Here is a 19,640-nt window from a genome sequence, read left to right as displayed (position 1 = left end):
CATCTCCATGAATAATATAGTCTGTATTGTTTATCTCATAAATGTCAGTATTGTGCCAGTTTATTCTGCTAGTTTCCTTTATTGTTAAACAAAAGTACCACAAATAGGGATAATTAGCCCACGTGGCATGGGCCAGATTCTCAGTTTACAGCACATATATTTTACTGACAGAACAGAAAAATGAATATTTCACAAGATGCTTTGCATTAGATCTAGCAAGCTTCTTTGAGTGAATGTTAAACCCCGAATATTGAAAGTCTGTTGTGTCCTACTGCTGAGATGCAAATTTAAGCCACAGAACGTTCAAGAATCTCATGCAAAATATTTTTTTGCATAAGACTGCAGTAGTCTAAGTGTTCTGTATCCTCTCATTTGCACTCAGAAACCCCTCAGACTTCAGAAGACTTTTATCTGTCAGTTGCTGTATCACATCTGGTCAGTGCAGAGGATCAGAGGTCTGTGCACAGTGTTGTGCTTTGTCCTGCTTTGAGCTCTCCAAGGGGCACTCAGCTATCATGAACTCTTCCCCCACTTCAGTGTCACCTGTCAAATGAAGCGAAATCTCACATTACTTTACGGACAATCATTTATAGTTCTTTTAGATGCTCTTGACTGTCAGGAGAAAAATCTATTATTTCTGCCTATATCATAATTCAGAATTACCATGTTCAATTACCATCTGAGATCTTCCGGATTAAAAAAGATGGAACCAAACCTCAGACGCCCTGGATCTTCCCAGAGTTTTCCACAACTACTAGCTCTACATTTCCATCATCTTCCTTCAATATCTGCTATTAAACATTTGTTGAATTTCTCTGCTAATGCTTCAGGCACTCTGTAAAATCTAAACGTCTCTCAAAAGAAGCAGGTGCTGATACATGAGGAATGCTGAACACGCAGATTTATTCTTCGCCTCCTTCAGGGCAACTGCCAAATTCTACTGATGCATGGAGCATAGAAAAACATTTGTTATCAGTCACCTCATCATGATTTTCACTGTGCGCTGGCAGGTGAGTTTGGAATTTTTTGTTTTTTATATCAAAAACATTTTAATGCCAAGAAGTTTAATGAAGGTTGGTCTTTCCCTCCCCCCCACATTTAGTAACTACTAAACCTCATCTTGTTGCTCCTGTCACTCATTTCATGTTTCATACAAGATTATGAAGAAGCTCTATTTTTGGTTCTAAGCGCCAACACTTGTTGGCATGTCATTTTATGGACCATTTGTGTCCTCAGCTCTATCCTGTACCTCACTGAAAATTTTACTAACTATTCCCTATAAAGTCCCCTCCATCCCCAAAAGAAAGTAGTCCTTTACCAAGAACACGAGCTAAAACTTAGCAAATCTTCCCTTAATAACTGTAAGATTGCTACATAAACATACACTTAGCACATATATATTTACATTCTTCTACAACTTCTATTTTGTTAATAGACATCCCAGCCTCTGGCACCACTCTGGTTTTCACACTTGTGCTGTCCAAACGATATAACCTCCATTTGGCTTCAGACAGATGCTTTGTGCCTCTACATCACACTATCCAGGGCAATATCCTCAGAACTGAACGTACATACCATCATCCTCATCATAATGTTTGGATATTTTGCTGATGTTGAAAAGGGATATCAACAGATACTGCTGGACACTTGGACTTCCGATGTTTTATAGTACAGACTATTTGCACAAGATTATTTCTGTTTTTCTACCTAGGAAGAAGGGGATTGAAGGATTATCACGTTTCTTCCTGATCTCTAGCCCAATAGGATCTTCAGCTGCACTTCCCATTCCCACCAAAACTTAAGGCCAACAGTCCAAGATGATCTTTGTTGGTTGAATTCTAACTGCTTAGAAAATATTAGCAAAGCAACTGACAAAGTATTTTGCCCAGATGTCTGACACAATCCGATCTCTTCAAAACTGCTCACTTATAACTGCTGCTAGCCCAAATGCAAACTCTTCAGTGTTTCCACAGATTTTACTTTATTTTTTAAACTATTCTTAAAAACGCATCACTGATGTGTTTCAGGGACACACTTCAGATCACCTCACACATTATCACAATTTTCTGGAAAGTCTAACATCACAATGTTCTGGAAAGCCTAATTATACACAGTTGGCTGAAAATAAGTGCTAACTTAAAAACTTCAGAAAACTTTCTTTAGAAAGAAAAAGAATACTGTTTGAACAAGCTCATCTTCTAATTGTCTTTATTTTTTACTAGCACTTATCAATGGCAGACACAAAGAGAAGTGAGAAGCTTTATGTATATGTTTCACAGACTCACTTTTTGTTGCACTTTGGGGAGTATGTGCCAAGCTGGACTGACACTTCAGTGTTGTGTTATTATTATAGTTTGCTAATGTGCCATATTAAAACAAACAAACAAAAAAACAACAACACAATTTCCTTTTTCCAAACCAAAAGTGACTATTAATCATCAAAACAAGTAAAGCTAACCAAATGACAGCATTTCAGTACAATTCTAAATCCATAATTTCTCTGACAAACATTTTCACAATCTCTTCTACCCTAGTTCCCTAAGAGCTGAATGCAGGTTTCTTGTGCGTGATAATCAGCACGCAGAAACACATTCCCAAAGGTTATTTCAGCTTGCAGCTCAGTCTGGTGTTCCTGCAGCCACCAAACAACCCTGCAATCTGTGGGGATGGCTGTATTTCTCTGTCAGGCTGTAAAGCATAGGGGTGCTATTGTACAGACATATGTCAGAGCCAGAGCACCATGACACACACACCCTTTGCATTGTTTTGGAATGTAAACATCAGTCCATCAGTCATCAAATAAGGAGTGCAGGATATGCATTGCACAGAGCAGACGCAACCCTAATCCAGCAGGTACATACTAATTGACAGCAAAAAAAGACAAAAAACAAAAAACAATCTCAAAGAAGAAACAAACAAACAAACAAACAAACCTCAAAAAAAGCATGCAGACAAAAAACAAAACAAAACAACAAAAAAAAACCCAACCAAAAAACCCTAAAGCAAAACAATACCAAACAAACAAAAAAATTACTACCTCTAAAACAGTATCCTGCGCTGTCTCTTTAAGAGCTGTACCTCATCTCTTTAAGTAAGTAACCCTTCCCACACTGCAGCAGTAATGAGTCTGCCTACAGGGCTGCATCTGGTAAACGTATTTCTAAAGAAATGTTTGCAGTTCAGGCATTCTTGAGTTTTACAGGCGACCCCACAAACGTCAGCAAACCTCGTCCACTGCAGCAAAGAGTCGGGCAGTGAACCACAGCGGCCGCACCGCGCCGCAGCTGGGACGTGCCCAAGAGCTACAGCCGCTAAGCAGGGGGCGGCGGGTGCCCATGTGGCGCTCAGCGCCGTCCGGGGCTCCGCCTGCCGGCTCCACTCGGTCCCGGCATGCAGCGCACAGCGCCACCTGCTGGCGAAAGCCGCGTACTCAAGTTTGGCTGCTGCTGCTGCATACGCGTCTAAGTGTAGGAAAATTTTAGAAAATTACCTGTATTTCTGCATGGTTTAGGATACGATAACAGGTGGCTTTCATTTCTAAGATTCTACTCCTTGCCTTGCTGACTCTAGTCTGCTTTCCATTCCCGTTGGTCTCCCTGCCAGGAGAGCTGCTCACAGGCTGACAGGGAGTTGCTCTCCCCTTCAATGCTGCCTGGGAAGGCCTGTGGCTCACCGAGGACTCGATGCAAGAAAAGAGATGGCACACATAGAAAGGACTCCACACCTTGTCCCTGCCTCCTCCTTTGTTATTAAACGTGTAAGTCAGCCAAGAGGGACCAACTGCTGCAGGACAGTGAGGTCAGACATTAAAATCAGGGGAAGACCTGTATCCCCTCCATCATAACACCCTGAACACCTCCCCAGAAAAAGAGGAGAAAAAGAGAGGAGACTACTCAGCCAGGAACACTGGGAACAGCCAAGAGACATAGCAGCAAGAAGGCTGGGATGCAGTGGTGAGTGACAAAACCCCGGCACTATGGGACATCCCACAGAAGCAATGAGCAGTGGTGAAGGAAGACAAGCACACAGCCCTGACTAGGGCCCAGCTCTCCCCATGTAGCTTGTCCCCCTGAAGAGACTCATGGACAAGATCTCCTACACTGAACTCAGCTGTAAGTACTACAAAATCAGACTAGAATGCTTCCTTGCCTTTTTTTTTTTTTTTCCTTTTTTTAAACTGCAAGGAAAAGCATAATTTGAAACCTGAAAGGTAGATTTTCATTTGCCAAGTTCAAATTTTAACCCAAATGCATTTTAACATGTAACTAAGCACAACTATGGGGTTGCTGAGGTCTCTTTAAGGAACAGTTACATCAGTTGAGAAGGATGTAGGTGTGGAACCACATCCTCTTTCATCATATATAATCAGGTGCAAAGGGAAAAGTTTAACTTCAGGATTCCTGTGGTTTAATGAAAATAAATGCCATTACAAACACATCCACACAGACAGATCTATTAATAAGTGTTTATTTTCCTTTAGACGTAGATCATGCAAGTATTTAACTGCTTCAAGACTCATTTTTATTCTATCTTAACTGTTTACACTGACAGCAAGCTCATGGTATCCTGACAATTAGCAGCAAAATAATAATAAAAAAATTATTAAGTGGAATAAAAGTCGACATATGTGAAAGCAGATGCTAATTGGGTTCTGACTATTGATTCTACTTTGCTTACACTGAATGTCTTTGAAACCACCTCTGTCAATCATCTAGTAATAATCTGAATAAAGAAATTCAGCACCAGGAAACATTTCTGTATGAGGTACCATACTTCAAAACACAACATAAAACAATTTCACCTACTGCCTAAGTAGAACTGCATCATCTTCCCACAACTTTAAATCAGCTGCCCAGTAGACAGAAACACACGTGTTTTATTTATTTTTTTTATTTAGTTTGTTACCAGATGGCATACTGAAACTGCTGAGATTCAGACTGAAACCTGTCCTTCCCATGTTTCACGTTTATTTATTTTTGAGAAAGATACATCCAATAGATCTTAAAGCTGTGGTAGATGTTTCATAGTACTATTTTCCTTTTTCCAAGGAAGATACAAAGCAGCAAACATGTAGCGCTTGTGTCAACCTCTTCAGATAAGCTGTTACAGTTGGTGTTACAACTGGAAAGATTATCATGGCAAAAATGGGAAAAGAAATAAACAGGGAAGGAATGCTTACCTGTACCCAAAGATCTAGGTTCACAGGAAGGACTCCACAGGGGAGGGAACTCCAGAAAGAGATCCTTCCCCAGTCGCAGTCAGCCCTTAAATGGGGTCTACAAGGGGTGCAGCCAGGCTCCACCCCTTCTGGTCACACAGGTGAACTGCCTTCACCTGTGCTCCCACGGCTGACTTAGTCCTTTCCTCAGGTGATCAATTAGTGGTTCAGGCCGTGACTCAACAGTTCCCCTACACAAGGGAAGCCACAACCTTACAATGGCAAATGGAAGAACTTCCTCCATCTGCACACATAATACACACAAGTACATTACAGCTAACCACAATGAAGATACTGCTTTGTTTCTCATGCTTGTATCTTAGAATTTACATAAACAAGTTAACACATTCTCACCTATCAAGAACTTAATGCTGAAAAATCCTATAGAAGCAGCAATTTCTGCTTACTTGAATGCAAATCACAAAGACACCACACTGAGAAACAGAATCCTAAAGCAAGTGCAGCTATAGATCATAAAAATCAGAAATTAAGAACTGTACTTGAGAAAATAAACATTCCTCTCTAGAAGTAATACTAATAATTTTACCAGAGGATAAATATAATTTATGCAGTGACAGCAATAAAAAATGACAACGTTCAGACAGGATACTCCACAAGGATATGTATCTCCTCTACATTTCACTATCCAATCTCTTTCACATACGACTAGCTGCACATTTAAAAAAACATTTTATAAAATTTATATCTACAAATGCCATTACCGAGAGAACTGAATGCTTAAAATGAAAATACTTAAATTTGCATAACTGCCTTCAATAGCATTTAAATCACCACTACAAAGTCCTAGAGCAATTTTCCAGTTATGCTCAGTCAACACTTTCACATCTCTAGGGACACTGAGCTAGAAGTTGAGTTACCACTCTCCTTTGGGAAGTACGTTTACCTTTCTACACATCAATTAAGCTTCTAAATCTAAAAACAAGGGGGAACAAAAAAAGAAAAACATGACACAAACTGGTATTTACTATCAGAGGTGATGTGTAAGCAGCAAGAAGACTTTCACTTTCTCAGCTGTTGGTAGGTTAGAATTCACAAAGAGAGAGAAGGCAAATATACAATTTGGAAACAGTGTAAAGAAAGCAAGTTAGAGCTGGTGACTCCCAGAGGAAACAAACCACAGACACCTAGAGGAGCAGTCAATATTCATTATACAAATATTTATACACATTAAACTTGTTCATTAAAAACTGAAATGAGGAATAATAATGTTTTCCATTGTGCTCTGCCAAAATAAAAAATAAGTAATACTTTTCATTTACAAACATATCAACTGCCATGCCCTATTCCCTCTCCCTAAGCCAATCCAAGCCAACCCAGTACAATTTTTTAGATTCATGGTTAACAACAGAAATTATGGGTTTGGTCCCACAAAGTGAAATCCACACATATATCCAACCATGAAGCAGTTCGTCAGCACTTAACCCTCTCTTTACAAGTGGACATTGTTATTTATAAACTAAAATACAAACCAACATACATCACTGGATTTTTACATTTTAAGAAGACCATTAAAAATTCAATCTGTTGCCTTCAAGTGCAGAAATCCTTGATCCCTTACTAAGCTTCCTCGTGGCAGAGCATAACAGAATCTCCAGTTTATACTCTCACACAACCGTGCTCTCCTTCCATGAATTCTGACAGGAACTGCCACCCCCTTCCTCCACAGAACTAATCAATAACCAAACATTTTAATCTTTCTTTGTCCCAGTGTTACACTACTGAGGCAGATTAGATTTTTCTAATTTATTTCACACTTAACATTTAAATTAGAGCGTAGCTGGCTGAAATATTACAACTTAAATGAATGTGTAACTTAAAGATCAAATTCTATCCTCAACAGATTTACATAAAAGGACAGAAAGAATAACATTTGTCTACCAGCATGTTATGTGGATCTCCTTAACTCAATTTACTACGGATTTCATGGTGCAAGAATTAATGCCCCTCCAGGAACTGAAGTCATTACCAATTACTTCTCCCACACCTACAACATAATCCTATTTCCCTGTAACTAGTGGAAGTTTTGCCACTCGCCTGAAGGCAAGTTGTGTTTGTTCCTTGATTTGTTACTCTAGCAAGTGGTACTCTAGCTAAACGATGTCACAGATGTGGGCTTCTTTCTAATAAGAAAATAACATTAAGAACCAGTGTGATGTAATTTACTGCCTGCTAAAATTGTAATTCCCATACATATTGATAATTTTAACTATGCAAAAAGTTGCCAAAAGAATCATGTTTGTCAATGTGAACTTCTAGTATAAATTTTAGCAACAACAAACATAGATTCTTTTTTTGTGTCCTGCCTTTTTTCTTTAGACAATTCCCTAAAAACCAGAATCAATGTCCTACAAGTCAAAGCTCCTTTTTTTATATCTTCTCAATACTCCTTTTCGTTACAGGACTGCCCAACAGGCTGATGCATACCAACACTGTCAGATGCACTCTCATTCTAAATGGGTTCCCATATATATAGAAACACTTTTCTTTTTAAGAATTGCCTAAACAAGAAAATGCGTATCTGCCGGCCTACAGGTTGACTTGGTTTTATTTTTTGACTTGTTAAAATTGTGTTACTGCTGTGTCACGCAGCACATTCACTCATAAAAGAGGAAGCCAGATGCTAGATCTTCTTATGATGTTAGGCTGTATGTTCACACGGGGATTCCACCATTCATCCCCTTCCCTACAAAAACACACGTGTAAGTGGTGTGCAACCTATGCCACCACCCTGCAGTAATTACTATTTTCCATTTTAACCTGTCCTTAACAAACATATAAAAGTCTACTTAAGTGGCACCATGGCAAACAGAAGTCTGCTGCTATAGTTTCATACTATGGACCACAATGCCAGCAAGGAGCATGCAAACCATCTTACCATGTAACAAATTGGTGGATCAAAGTAGCACAGATCCCTCTCAATAAATGAGCGTGCACACTGGCTCCTTTCACAGCTGAGTCCCTTCCTTCAAAAGGAATGGGCCACTGCCACAGATGATACTTCCAGGAGTTGCAAAATTACCATGTGCCAAAGTTTGTTAACACACTGGAGCCCAGGTTTTGTGGTTTTTTTGTTTGTTTGTTTCTTTCTTTTAAATAAGTTTTTAAACACTTATTGCCCTTTACTCTCAGCTCATGTCTATCTTCCTTCTTTTGATTCTTGTGGTCAATTAATAACAATGATTATTTCCATGTATCAGCATCAAAACCATGTTTTCACCCCTCTGTCACTTTCTATCAAGCTCTGAATGTTTCTTTGTGTTTCTACCAACTTCATGACTCTCAAAAACACAACGTGCTAATGACCAGGGCTGGGTCAGACAGTATTAACTCCACACTCCTGTAACTGCCAGAAACCCAACTGCCTGGGTGCAAGGAGAGCCCAACAAAATTGTTTTCTTTCTTTCTTTTTTTTTTTTTTTTTGGTTAAGTAAATCAATTAATACCCTAATCAGGTATTTCTAATATAGCATAGAATGACTTCTAAAAATGGATAGAGAATAACAAAATGCAAAGAACAAGAGTAACACTTCCTTCTCCAAAAGGAGAAAAGTAATAATTTAAACAAAATAACCATATCAAGAAGTCTAGTTAGTTCTGAAAACTGGGGATGAATATTTTTGAAGTTTCATTTTCTACCCACTAAGATGGGAGAGTTATTCTCATTGCGAACTGTGATGGGGATCAGAAATAGGCTATAAAAAGAAACGTGGTGCTGCTGCATGAAAAACTTTAACAATTTCAAAAAGGGTATACAGAAATGCACACAATAAGGAGTTGTTCATTAAATATAAGAGACTACATCACCTTCTTGACACCGAGATCCACTAGCTTGGTTTGAGGCTTACCAGTCTGGGCATTTAGAATAAACTACACAAAACAAGTAAGAAATGGGCAGGAGGGTGCTTTGCTCCCGTCTGTTCTTGCCACAGGCAAGCAAAGTTCTGGGAAGGGCTGCAGTCCCTTCAGTAATGCTGTCACTGTTCAGATGCAGCACAGTTTTACAGCTCCATCTCTTTCCCCCAACCCTGCAGCAGAAGTTGTCCTTTCTAAAATACGGCACATGATTGTTACTGCTCAGCCCTTCCATTCACTTACTATATTGCACCTAGAGCTGCAGTCACTTATCCTCAGCTGGACAGGTAAGGCAAACGCATCACTTTCAAGAGAATGAAATCGGCGATGAGCAGAAGAGCAGCTTCCCCCCACGCTCACGGAACTGCCCGTGTACAAGGGTCAGCATCACACCTCTGCCTAATGGCTGAAGGGCCTCACTGTGTATGGCTACCTTTTGTTATGAAAACAAAACCAAAATAAAAACAGAATGGCCAGCCACTTCACACATTATGTTTATCTTAACAATTTAGACTTCGTTTAACTTTCCCTAAAAGTTTACAAAACATTTAAGTCAATGACACAGCGTGTTTAAATGAACAAAGAAGATAAAAACGGTGGTTCCTGTCGATCCAAGGGTGCGCACTGCCATAGTAAAATATGTCCTCAAAGACAGACAGAAACAATTCTGCAAATTGCTTGCACTCAAAAAATATTGTTCCTTGCTTCAAATGAAATAGACCTTTACAGCATCATTAAGGAAACAGGCTCCTATGAAGCTTACTTGAAGTACAAAACACATGGGAACTTCTTAAAGATGTTTTTCTTAAGTCATGAATTTTCAAAACAGAAGCACAGACTTACAAGCTTTACTTTGGTATTTGTTAGTGCGTGTGGGTGTTTTTTTTTGTCTGTTTTTCCTCTCTTTTTAATGCATTACAATTCTGAGTGCTGCCCGCAACCCGTTCTTGCTTGACTACAACACCCAGCTCTGACCTTCCCGGTTTTGCTCGGGGAGGAGTAACTCCAAGCTCCCCCTGTGACTTTTCCTCCCCGGAGGAGCAGCTGCCCGTGGTGCCCTCTCCCGCCGAGCTGACACCATTTCGCACTCCGAGCCGCGTACCCCTGCGCGGCCAACTCGCTTCCCATTTTCCCAGCCATACGGGGAACGACCAGCGCTTCTCCAACGCTGCGCACCCTCGTCCCGCACAGTCGCTGACCCGGCGGCAGAGCAGGCCCGGCGGGAGGCGGGGAGGGCCGAGGGGGCGGAGAAGCGCTGCGGGCACAGCGCGGGGCCCCACCGCGGGAGAAGGGCCGAGCTGGAACCCGAGCGCCGCGGAGCAGCCGAAGGAAGCGCCCCGCCAGCCCCGTTACCTGCGCGCTCCTCCCCCGCGGGCAAGCTGCCGGCGTGCAGCCTTCACAACAAAGCCCGAGAGCTGCGGCCGCGGCAGGAGGAGGGCCGAACGCACCACCCCCACGAGCGCGCAGCGTGCAAGGGCCGGCGGTGGGGCCGCGGTCTGAGGGCGGGGCCCGGCGGCTCGGCACGGCGCGGCTGCGGGGGTGGCTGCGGACTCGGGCCGGGCGATGCAGGGCAGCCGGCGCCACCGTGCGGGCGGGAGAGGTAGTGCAAGGCTGAGGTCTGCGGGGCGGTGTGCGGACACAGCTGGCGTCTGGCAGGCTTGTCCTCCCGTGCGCGGGAAAAAGTTGTTTTCTTTTGGAGGGGTTAGCGCTGGAGTGCTGCCCAGACTGGCGAGGAGCGGTATTCCCCGCCTATGGAGAGAGAAGCGCCGCCAAAGCCATGGAGAGCCGCGTTGGTTTGGGAAGAGGCCAGTGGAAATGGGATTAAGCCTGGAAGTGCTTTGGGAAACCTACATAATGGGAACGCTGCCTATTGAGGAAGCATAGGGACAGAGAAATGCAATATATGTGAGAATTTAACGGTGACGGGGTCAACACATTTGTGTTTTAAATACAAGCAAATTTTTATGTAACCTTTTTGTTGCAGTGACACCTTGTGCAGACAACAACTCTAACCAAACACCATCTTCATCTGGCCAACTCCAAATTTTCTTGACTGTTGAACAACTCCAACATGCCTAGCTTAATACCAGATTTGCTATTTGTAATAAAAAAGCATTGCATAGTGAGACCTACATCCCTGCAATAAGTGAAGTAGTGATGTTTCAGCATCTGCTTTTTGTTGATACCAAACACTGGAGAACTGGTGATCCTGCTGTATTTAATTGAGCAGCAGTCTCAAAGTGCAAAACCAAGGGAAATGATGCTAATGTTAATGAAACACTGAAGTTGAGATTTCAATTACTTAAATGTCAACACATTATAAGTTCTTTAATTTTAGGAAGTTATTCTGCATTCCCACAGCAATTCCCACTCTGCTCTTACATATATTAAAGAATTCAAGTTACTGCTTGTTTGCTGATGCTTGCAAATTATCTAACTGAATATTATAGCTCAGTTTTATTGTTTTATTAACTCTTTTGTGTATATTTTGTGTGTTCTTGTGTTTTACAGTAACGATAAAAACTTCCCTTTTCTCTTTGTTCTGAATTGTTGAAGGCTGCATTTCATTTTATCCTTGGAACTTCCGGTCACTTAGCAACGTTTGTTGCTAAACTATCACAACAGACACGCACGCACTCCACAAACCAACTTATCAGAACAACACTTCAAGAGCAGACTTCATGGAAGCATTTTCCAAATATATATTTTATTAAGTTATATTTAAGTTTTGACTTCCAAATTCTAAGGTACCTGCAATTGCTTCTCAAAACAGGAAAACGTTTGCAAAGGTTTGGCAAATGATTGTCAGAAAGGCAAATGAAGGGGATGAAAGTACTGCAGTTTCAAAACCTTATGCACAAAACCCATTTGTAGGCTGTTAAAGAATCCTCCCTTCTCAAATTGCACCTCATCACAGAACATTATGGGTTTTTGTGTGTACACAGGTTATTTCCCAGTGAATGAGGTGGACCACAGATCCCTTTTCTAACAGAAAAAGAACTGAGTACCAACATTTGCTTTCAATAGCTGTGCTGCAGGAATATATAATATGCATCTTGTTACAAATAATGCTTTTAAGAGACTTCAGACTTAAACTTCTTGACTTGGTGAGATAACAGCAAACTGTGGTGGTGTTGTCTTCTTTTTTATTTGTTTGTTTTTGTTTTCCCTCTAGTGAAGTGAAAAAATAAGGATGCAAAAACTATCTTTCTTTTCCCTTTCTTTTGGAGATGTGCCAGCAAATCTAGCCTAGTTTTATTTCATAAAGTTCAAGGTTATTAATGGAATCACTTTGAAGATAATGTTAAGGATTTCTGACTCAAAAGGAATATTCTTGTCTGCGTTAGCGTTGTAGAGCTCTTAGCAAGAAAACAAATTAAACCCAAGTTATCCGAGTGGTTAACAGCAATCTAGAATCTTATTCAAGAGACATTTCCTTTAAAATCTATGTTCTTAACTCTAATAAATGTACCACTGAGATCAACGCTAGCTCTGTTCTCTCCTCAAAACCAATGGAACCATGCTTGTATGCAAGTATCTTCTCACTGTTAGAAAAGGACCAAGTTTGAGCTGAATGGACAAGCCTTCTGTTGGCTTAAGAAAAAGTAGCAGTATTAGAAGAAAAAATGGAGAGGACTGTGAGAAACCACAGTGCTACTCAGAGTTAGGGAAAAGACAGCAACAACAGACATGTTGACATTTATACCTATGCCCAATGTCTCTGAGAATAAACGCCCTTGGCTGCTCCACATCCATACAGGTGATCTGTCCTACCCTTCAGCAGTGTAGCCCTGCCAACACAGACTCTGGAGAAGAGCCTCTGGCCAATATCACCCCCTGCACTGTATCCTGGCATCTTCTGAAAAGCGTCAGTTGGCCTTGGCAGGAATAACGCTGGAGACTGTCAGAACCAGGGCTGACTGTCACAGTGCTCAAGGCCAGGGAGCTTTTGCTGAGCCTGTGGGTTTGCATGACGCATGCACCGTCCACCCCAAATCCCCGTGTCCTTTGACCACCAAAGAGCAGCAGCCATAGTCCAAAGGTTTTTACAGCACAGTGCGCTTCAGGAAGATGAATTGGTGAGTGAGCCAAATGGCACCACCGACGCTTCCTGAAAGCAGAACAGTGAGGAGAACTGGTGGGCGTTCGCTGGGTCTCAGCCCCGGCGGGGACCGGGACTGCAGGAAGCGCGTGCAGTGTGGCACAAACCCCACAAAGTAGTAAATGGGCCGAGGCGGTGGAGGTGGCAGCCGCTCCGCCAGCGCGCTAACAGGACACGGCTGCTCTCCCAGCAGTGCAAAGGGCTGCCGGGCTCGCAGCCAGAGTTCAGCCGCCAGCCCGAGCCTCGCGCTGCGGCCGTCAGGGGCCGGCGGGCAGAGGGCAGGGCCCGGCTCTACCCGGGCCGTGCTGCGGCCCCCCCGCAGATAACCGCGGCTCCCCGCCTCCCCCCGGCTCCAGCGGGACGGCTCTGCCCCCCTCCCGCCTCGCGCGGCCCCGGCCCCGGCTCGCAGCCACTCTCCGGCAGCCGACCTCCTCGGCGCGGTCACCATGGCTCGGCAGCCCGGCGGCTTTCTGCAGGAGGCCTCTCACCAGATCGCCGCCGGCGGCTCGGCGGGTAAGTGCACGCTCCCTTCGCGCGGGCCCACGGCGGGGAAACTGCCCGTCCCGTCCAGCCGCGCCGCGCTGCTACAGCGCACGAGGCGGTGGGGAACGACTCTGTGAGGCGGCGGCTCCTCCCCCGGCGGGAGCGGGAAGGGCGGGTGGCCCCTCGGGCGGAGCGGGGGGTCTCGAGGATTCCGTTGCCTTGGGTAGCGTTGCCGGATCGCTGCGGTAACTTCTGGAAGCGTGTTGCCCTCCCGGGGGCGGGCGTCTGCGGCGTATCGCTCTCAGCGCACTCCGCAGCCCTGTAGGCGATAAGGCCGCCGTTCAACCGCTCAACCCTCGCGGGACGCGGTGGTGTGTAGGAAAGGTCCCTCTCGGTTTGCAGGACAGCTGTAATTACGTTACATTACTTAGACTGGGAACTACAAATGTCAAAGCCGCCCACATCACTCTGCGTAATAGCAAAAGCACTGCTGGGTCATTTCTTTAATCTGCTTCCCCTACATAACAATAAACTTTAAATATTTATGTTAGGTGTGGGGAGTGTTGATACCAGATCCTGCTGTTTCAGCGTGTTTGTAAATCCTGTTGGCATCTCAGCTATGCATTGTGTTTTTAATTGGTTTTTAGTATCACTTTCAGTCAGCATGCTGTTTGCCATGTTATGTTATAACGGAGAGAGGAAAACTGTGTTTTATGTATCGTTTTTGTGGCGTTGTGCTTCTTTTTTGTGCCCCTGACTTCGCAGTCCTTCATGTTCAACCCTCGGCTTTGACAAGGAGAAGTCACAACAGAAACACAACAGAAAAGAGCTGTGCTGGCCTTTTCCATGTGCTGGATTTACACAGCTCTTGTGTGGCTTTGGAAATCCTAAAATGTTTTTAGGCTCTGCTTGGTACCCACCCCCTCTTTCCCCATGGAAGAAGAAGGATTTAATCAGTGCCAGCCTGTTGAAGGCTCTTCAAACCTGGTGAGATACCAAGATGTTTTGGCAGCAGTTGTTCTGCAAGATGACATATTTCTCTGCCTATAGCTGAGGGTCTGTATGTAACTGATTCAGACTGATTGATTTCTGTACTCTGAAGTCAGTCTGCTTTCTTTAAAAAAATTGCTCTTGTTTGCAGAAGGGTAGTTTGGATAACTATCCTAGTTTGGAAAGAAAATTGTCACAGAGCTGAAAGGAGAGTCTTAGAGAAGGACTGCAATTGGAAAATGGAAGTATGTGTGAGGGTGGTGTAGGGAAGAGATGGACTAAAAACTGTGCTTATCCGGCAGGCATAAATTTTAAGACAACTTTCAAGGAGACAACTAATCCGCACCTAACACTTTTTCAAGTATGATAAGGAAAATCTATTGCATTTAATCCAGAGGCATACTGCTAAAGTGCTTGCAACAATTTGTGTGGTCGATTGTCAGGCATGTTCATTAGCTCCATCACTGACTTAGAATCTGTGCAGAAATCTCTACTCATTGGGTTTGAAGTAAACAAGGACTGTTCCTTAAATCCTTAAATAACAGCAGCATCATGACAGAGGAGTTTTCAGGTATTGGAGGGAAATGGATGAAACTTGAATATTAACACTCATGACACATGCTTAGAAACTCATTGGAATTCTTGTGATTTATAGAGAAGATAGAAGAGGAAGGCCTTGGCTTTGAGGTCTTTAGTCCAATTGTTAAATTTCAGACAAGTGTGGATCCAACAGGGAGATGATGAAAGCAGGAAGGAAAGGATGGTGGGTGTCAGTTGCTGAGAGTGTACTTAGTATTTCATCCATGCAGGGGACTTGGTTTCCTGAATTCAGTTTTCCAGTATCACTTTTTGACAACCCGTTTTGCTTTTGGCTGCCTCTGCAGAAGGACTGGGGGTTTTTGTAGGCCCTTTGTCATATTTACTAGTGCGCAAATACCACAGATACCATAGGGTGTCTGTGATACCTGTACCACAGACTGATATTTAGTAGGAAACTGGGGAAAAAAAATCACAATATGAATGAATGCATAGATTTTAAGAAGTTCTGATCATCTTATCTCATACAGTTAAGCAAAAGGAGTGTAGGAAGGAAGCTCTAAGAAAGTTGCCCTAATTTGGTGTCTTTGTCAAAACAGTGGTAGGAAAGTAGCAAGGTAAGTCAGAGAACAAATTGTACACCAGAGTGGGTGTAATGAATGTCTGCATAAGTAAAATGAGAAGTTAGTTAGCATCCGCATGTCTGATGCAAAAGGATCTGAGAAGATGTGATTTTGCTAGGTCAAGTGGAAAATGATTAGAGATAAGTCTAAGCTGTCAGAACAGGAAGAAAGGGATTTTTGGAGCTTTATGGAAGGTGTCAGGGCTTGTTCATGTACTTGACAAAGAGAGAGGAAGGGGGAAAAGAAATCAAGCTTGACACCTAGTCTACTTGACAAGCTTGACACATCAATCTACAAGCCTGATAGAATGGAAGATACTGGCATGCTGAAGTAAGGAGAAATGCAAGCATTTGGTGCTGTAAAAGAGAAGATTTTAGCATACTGTTGTGTGTTTGAGACGTTTCAGAGTTAAAGATAAACTCAGTCAGTGCTCTGATACCACTGAACTGTAACACTCAGGCATGACAGGATCTCAGATCTTCTTGAAGTCTATGGCAAAGAGTGCATCTGCTTCTGTGGAGCTCAGAGTTTGACTTCATGTTAGGCTGAAAGCTCTGAGGGTGACCTCAGATCTTAAATATGAAGTTTTACTTAGTCTTGATGTATGTTCTTCCTGCTGATTTTCAGTTTGCTCTCATCTTTTGGATTCCTGGATTGATCAACTATAATAGAGAATAATTTGATTTTGTTTGCTTGCCTAGGTGTATAGAGATGAACAGGAGTTTGACTGAAATACAATTGGGGCACTTCATTACTAAGTTTTGCCCCTTCCAGTGTAGAGAATTGATGGTGTATTCCTTTTCTCTTGTGGGTAATTAGTACACTAAGGCATGTGTGGAACTTACAGGAAAAAATAAACAGAAAACAAACCCTTTAAACTGTAAAAATCATTGTGAAAGGAAGAGCTTTTGAATTTGTAACTGCAGAATTGCTTTATATTTAGGAAGACAAAATGGTTATTTCAGCAGCCCTGTACATGCAGAGTTAAAGTAATGGGAAGAGTAATTTATTTCTCAGTTTCATAAGGATCAGAAAATAATTATTTTTTTCTGCCAGTATAGAAGAGGCAGAAATTAAAGCGATAAATAGTGTTGCATGCAAAGTCAACAGAGATTTCATTCCATAGAAAAAGGAATCAAACACTGCCAATTACATTCTGTGATACCTGAGTAGATTTGCCAAGACATTCAGAGAGAAGGCTCTTGAGTCAATTTGAAAGATTGAGTGAAATGTCATCTTAAACAATTGCACAGAGGACTATTGGCTGAGTGAAGTGGCTGAATTTGGCTGAAGGTTTTGAATTTGGCTACCCTGAATGTTTTAGCATGTTGCTGCTTGGTATAGGTGTGTGTTCATTATTATTATTTTTTTAAATTGTAATAAGTTTGCAGATGGAAACAGTTAGCTAAAACTGCAGGTAATGTAAATACAAAGTAAATACAACTGAGATTTTATGTTCATTTCTTTTGCTCCCATATACCTTCACATAAACATGATTATCGTCTTTAATTTTGAAGTAAAAATGTTGAAAGGTTTATTCACTATATGTAGTAGGTGATAAATACAAAAGATTATGTCTTTTAAATCTGTAATATTTAACTCATCTTTAAATACTTTCCTACTATAATTCAGTGTTTTTAGTTTCTTAATTCTGTTTAATAAATCATTGTGAACTATTGGCTTTCTATTATTGCCTAATGAATATGGGAAAGTCAGAATGAGTTGTTTCTGTGTTTTTGGGGTTTTTTTTTTTGTTTGTGTTTTTTTTTTTTGTTTGTTTGTTGTTGTTTTTTTTAATAAAGGTATTTACTTTCTATGTAAGAATAACTGTAGCTGGTCTTTTTTTTTTTTTTTTTTTTTTTTCCCCTCCTCATTCTCCATATCTTCATGAAACAGCAGGACTTCTGCCTGTCTAGACTTCTGGGCTTTGATTTTTTTTGAAAGAGTTAGGTTTCCAGCAGCATTGAAATCTAATAGGATTTGGGAGTCTAATTCTCTTAAGCTGCTTTGAAAGTCCAAACCTTGTCTTTTGAGAGGTGTTTTATTTCAAGAGTAAGCAGAGTTGATTATCCTGGATTGCAGCAACTCCTTTGAAGCAGATCTATAACAGGAAAACCAATCATCAGAGTGAGAGTGTTGGATGCAATATTAAAAGCAGTTTTTGGTCCTCCTATCACTAGAGGCATTAAGCTGGCAAAAATCACTGCAAGGCATGCCAGCCATCATAGTCTGAAACACCTGAGGTTGTTTGGCCTATACAAAGGGGAGAAGGAGCATAATGGAAGAATAGGAAGCACTTTCAAGTAGCAAGAGAATTGGCTAATTCTCCACTTCCCCCCTTCTGTCCCCCCCCCCCCATCCCCCAGGTGTTGCCTTGATTATTTTGCTGACTCTTTTTTTTTTTTTTTTTTTAATTTTTTTTTTCCTGGAAACTAAAATTTAGGATGACCACTTTGTGTTTTCCTCATTGCTTTTTTCTTGCTTTTAAGTCATACTCTTGGCATTCACGTATTACTAAAACAATCACTTAATGCTCAGAGGTAGTTTCAACTAGCTAAGTATAAAGCTAAAGCTGCTCAATATCTTGACATGAAATCATATGGTTTTAAAGTGCTCAAACTTTATTGTTTCTGAAGTCTTTTAAGGTTGAAATATTATCTGAGTATGTTTTGGTTGTTTTTCACTGCTTCTACTAAACTGGCATTTTGGACATTAACAGAAACTGTTTATATTAACGAATGAAGAGTAGGAAGCAGGTAAATAGAACCAATTTCAGGAAAAAAGTCTTACAAGCTAAAGTATTCCAAGGGAATGAACTTGTTCTTAGCAGTAAAGCTAATTTTCTCTGCTGGGCTGAGAATTGTTGGTTTTGTATGAGATGCTGGGCTTAGTGTTTCAGAGGGGAATTTCTTCTTTGGAAGCAGGGTGGGAAGAAGTTTGGGTGAAGAGAAAATGAAAAAGGTCAAGGTTTTGTCGGCAGAAATATCATATATCCCAAATTTCCTCAAGCATTAAAAAAAAAAAAGCTGGCTGAGCTTTTGAGTGGCTTGTGGTGTGCAATAAACATTTATCCTTAAGATTTTGTACATATAAGACTCAGGGCTTTGAGAAAGGTTATGTATTTTCTACTGTTAGTTTCTAATACAATAGATTTTATCTCAAAAACACACAACCCACCTCACAAAAACCCAGATGCTCAAAACCTGAAGAGTAATGATGGTGATCTTAACTCATTTGTTCTATTACCCACGAGGTGGCAGTGTAGTATTACAATAAGATGCTAAATATGTCATGCTCTGGTAGAACGTGATTTGAAAGGTATGTTGAGGTTGGTGCTGGTGAGAAGATTAGGATATGGGAATTTGGATTAGAATTTTGAAAGTAAAACTCAAAAGCATAAAACAATTCACAATCAGTGAATACTTATTTCATGTGCACTGCAAAGCCAATGATACTGAATTTGACTTTCAGTTATGAAGAGAAACCTACAGAGGATGACAATCAGAATGTTATATCACTGACTAAGGTCCAAGGGTGGTGGTAAGACAGAGATACCACATGTAAGTCAGAAAACTTTTGGCCCAATTGAATCAGTGTGCAACTAGCTACTGATTTTCACGGAGAGGAATTTGCCTGATGATTGTTTTATTTTACCATAGATTTCATGTGATGTAGCTGAAATCTCTTCAAACTCTCATTGCCTATTTATAAACAATTAAGACAGAGGCACAATGGGCTGCTTTAACTTAAATTAATGTCTTTCAAGTATTGGCAAGAACATGACCTACAGTGATGTGTAAATACTTGCAGATAA

General features: G+C 41.5%; 2 protein-coding genes across 2 annotated transcripts in view; one reads left to right on the top strand and one right to left on the bottom strand.

Annotated features, from left to right (window-relative positions):
- The window catches only part of MIPOL1 (mirror-image polydactyly 1), a gene marked incomplete at both ends in the record, with an annotated part of 172,101 nt that extends 159,038 nt beyond the window's left edge, over positions 1-13,063 (bottom strand). The window contains 4 exons of the mRNA XM_079537464.1: positions 3,227-3,461; positions 8,876-8,966; positions 10,067-10,840; positions 12,926-13,063. Coding sequence (XP_079393590.1) covers positions 3,227-3,461; positions 8,876-8,966; positions 10,067-10,840; positions 12,926-13,063 — 1,238 coding nt within the window. The remainder of the gene's footprint in view (positions 1-3,226; positions 3,462-8,875; positions 8,967-10,066; positions 10,841-12,925) is intronic.
- Positions 13,064-13,315: 252 nt separating this feature from the next.
- The window catches only part of SLC25A21 (solute carrier family 25 member 21), a gene marked incomplete at both ends in the record, with an annotated part of 229,143 nt that continues 222,818 nt past the window's right edge, over positions 13,316-19,640 (top strand). The window contains 4 exon segments of the mRNA XM_079537463.1: positions 13,316-13,407; positions 13,409-13,529; positions 13,531-13,594; positions 13,597-13,710. Of these exon segments, the coding sequence (XP_079393589.1) occupies positions 13,316-13,407; positions 13,409-13,529; positions 13,531-13,594; positions 13,597-13,710 (391 nt within the window).

Source organism: Tetrao urogallus (genome assembly GCF_951394365.1).
Source record: "Tetrao urogallus genome assembly, chromosome: 6".
Classification (NCBI taxonomy): domain Eukaryota; kingdom Metazoa; phylum Chordata; class Aves; order Galliformes; family Phasianidae; genus Tetrao; species Tetrao urogallus.
Note: the sequence above shows the minus strand (reverse complement) of the source record. Positions and strands in the feature narration are given on the sequence as shown.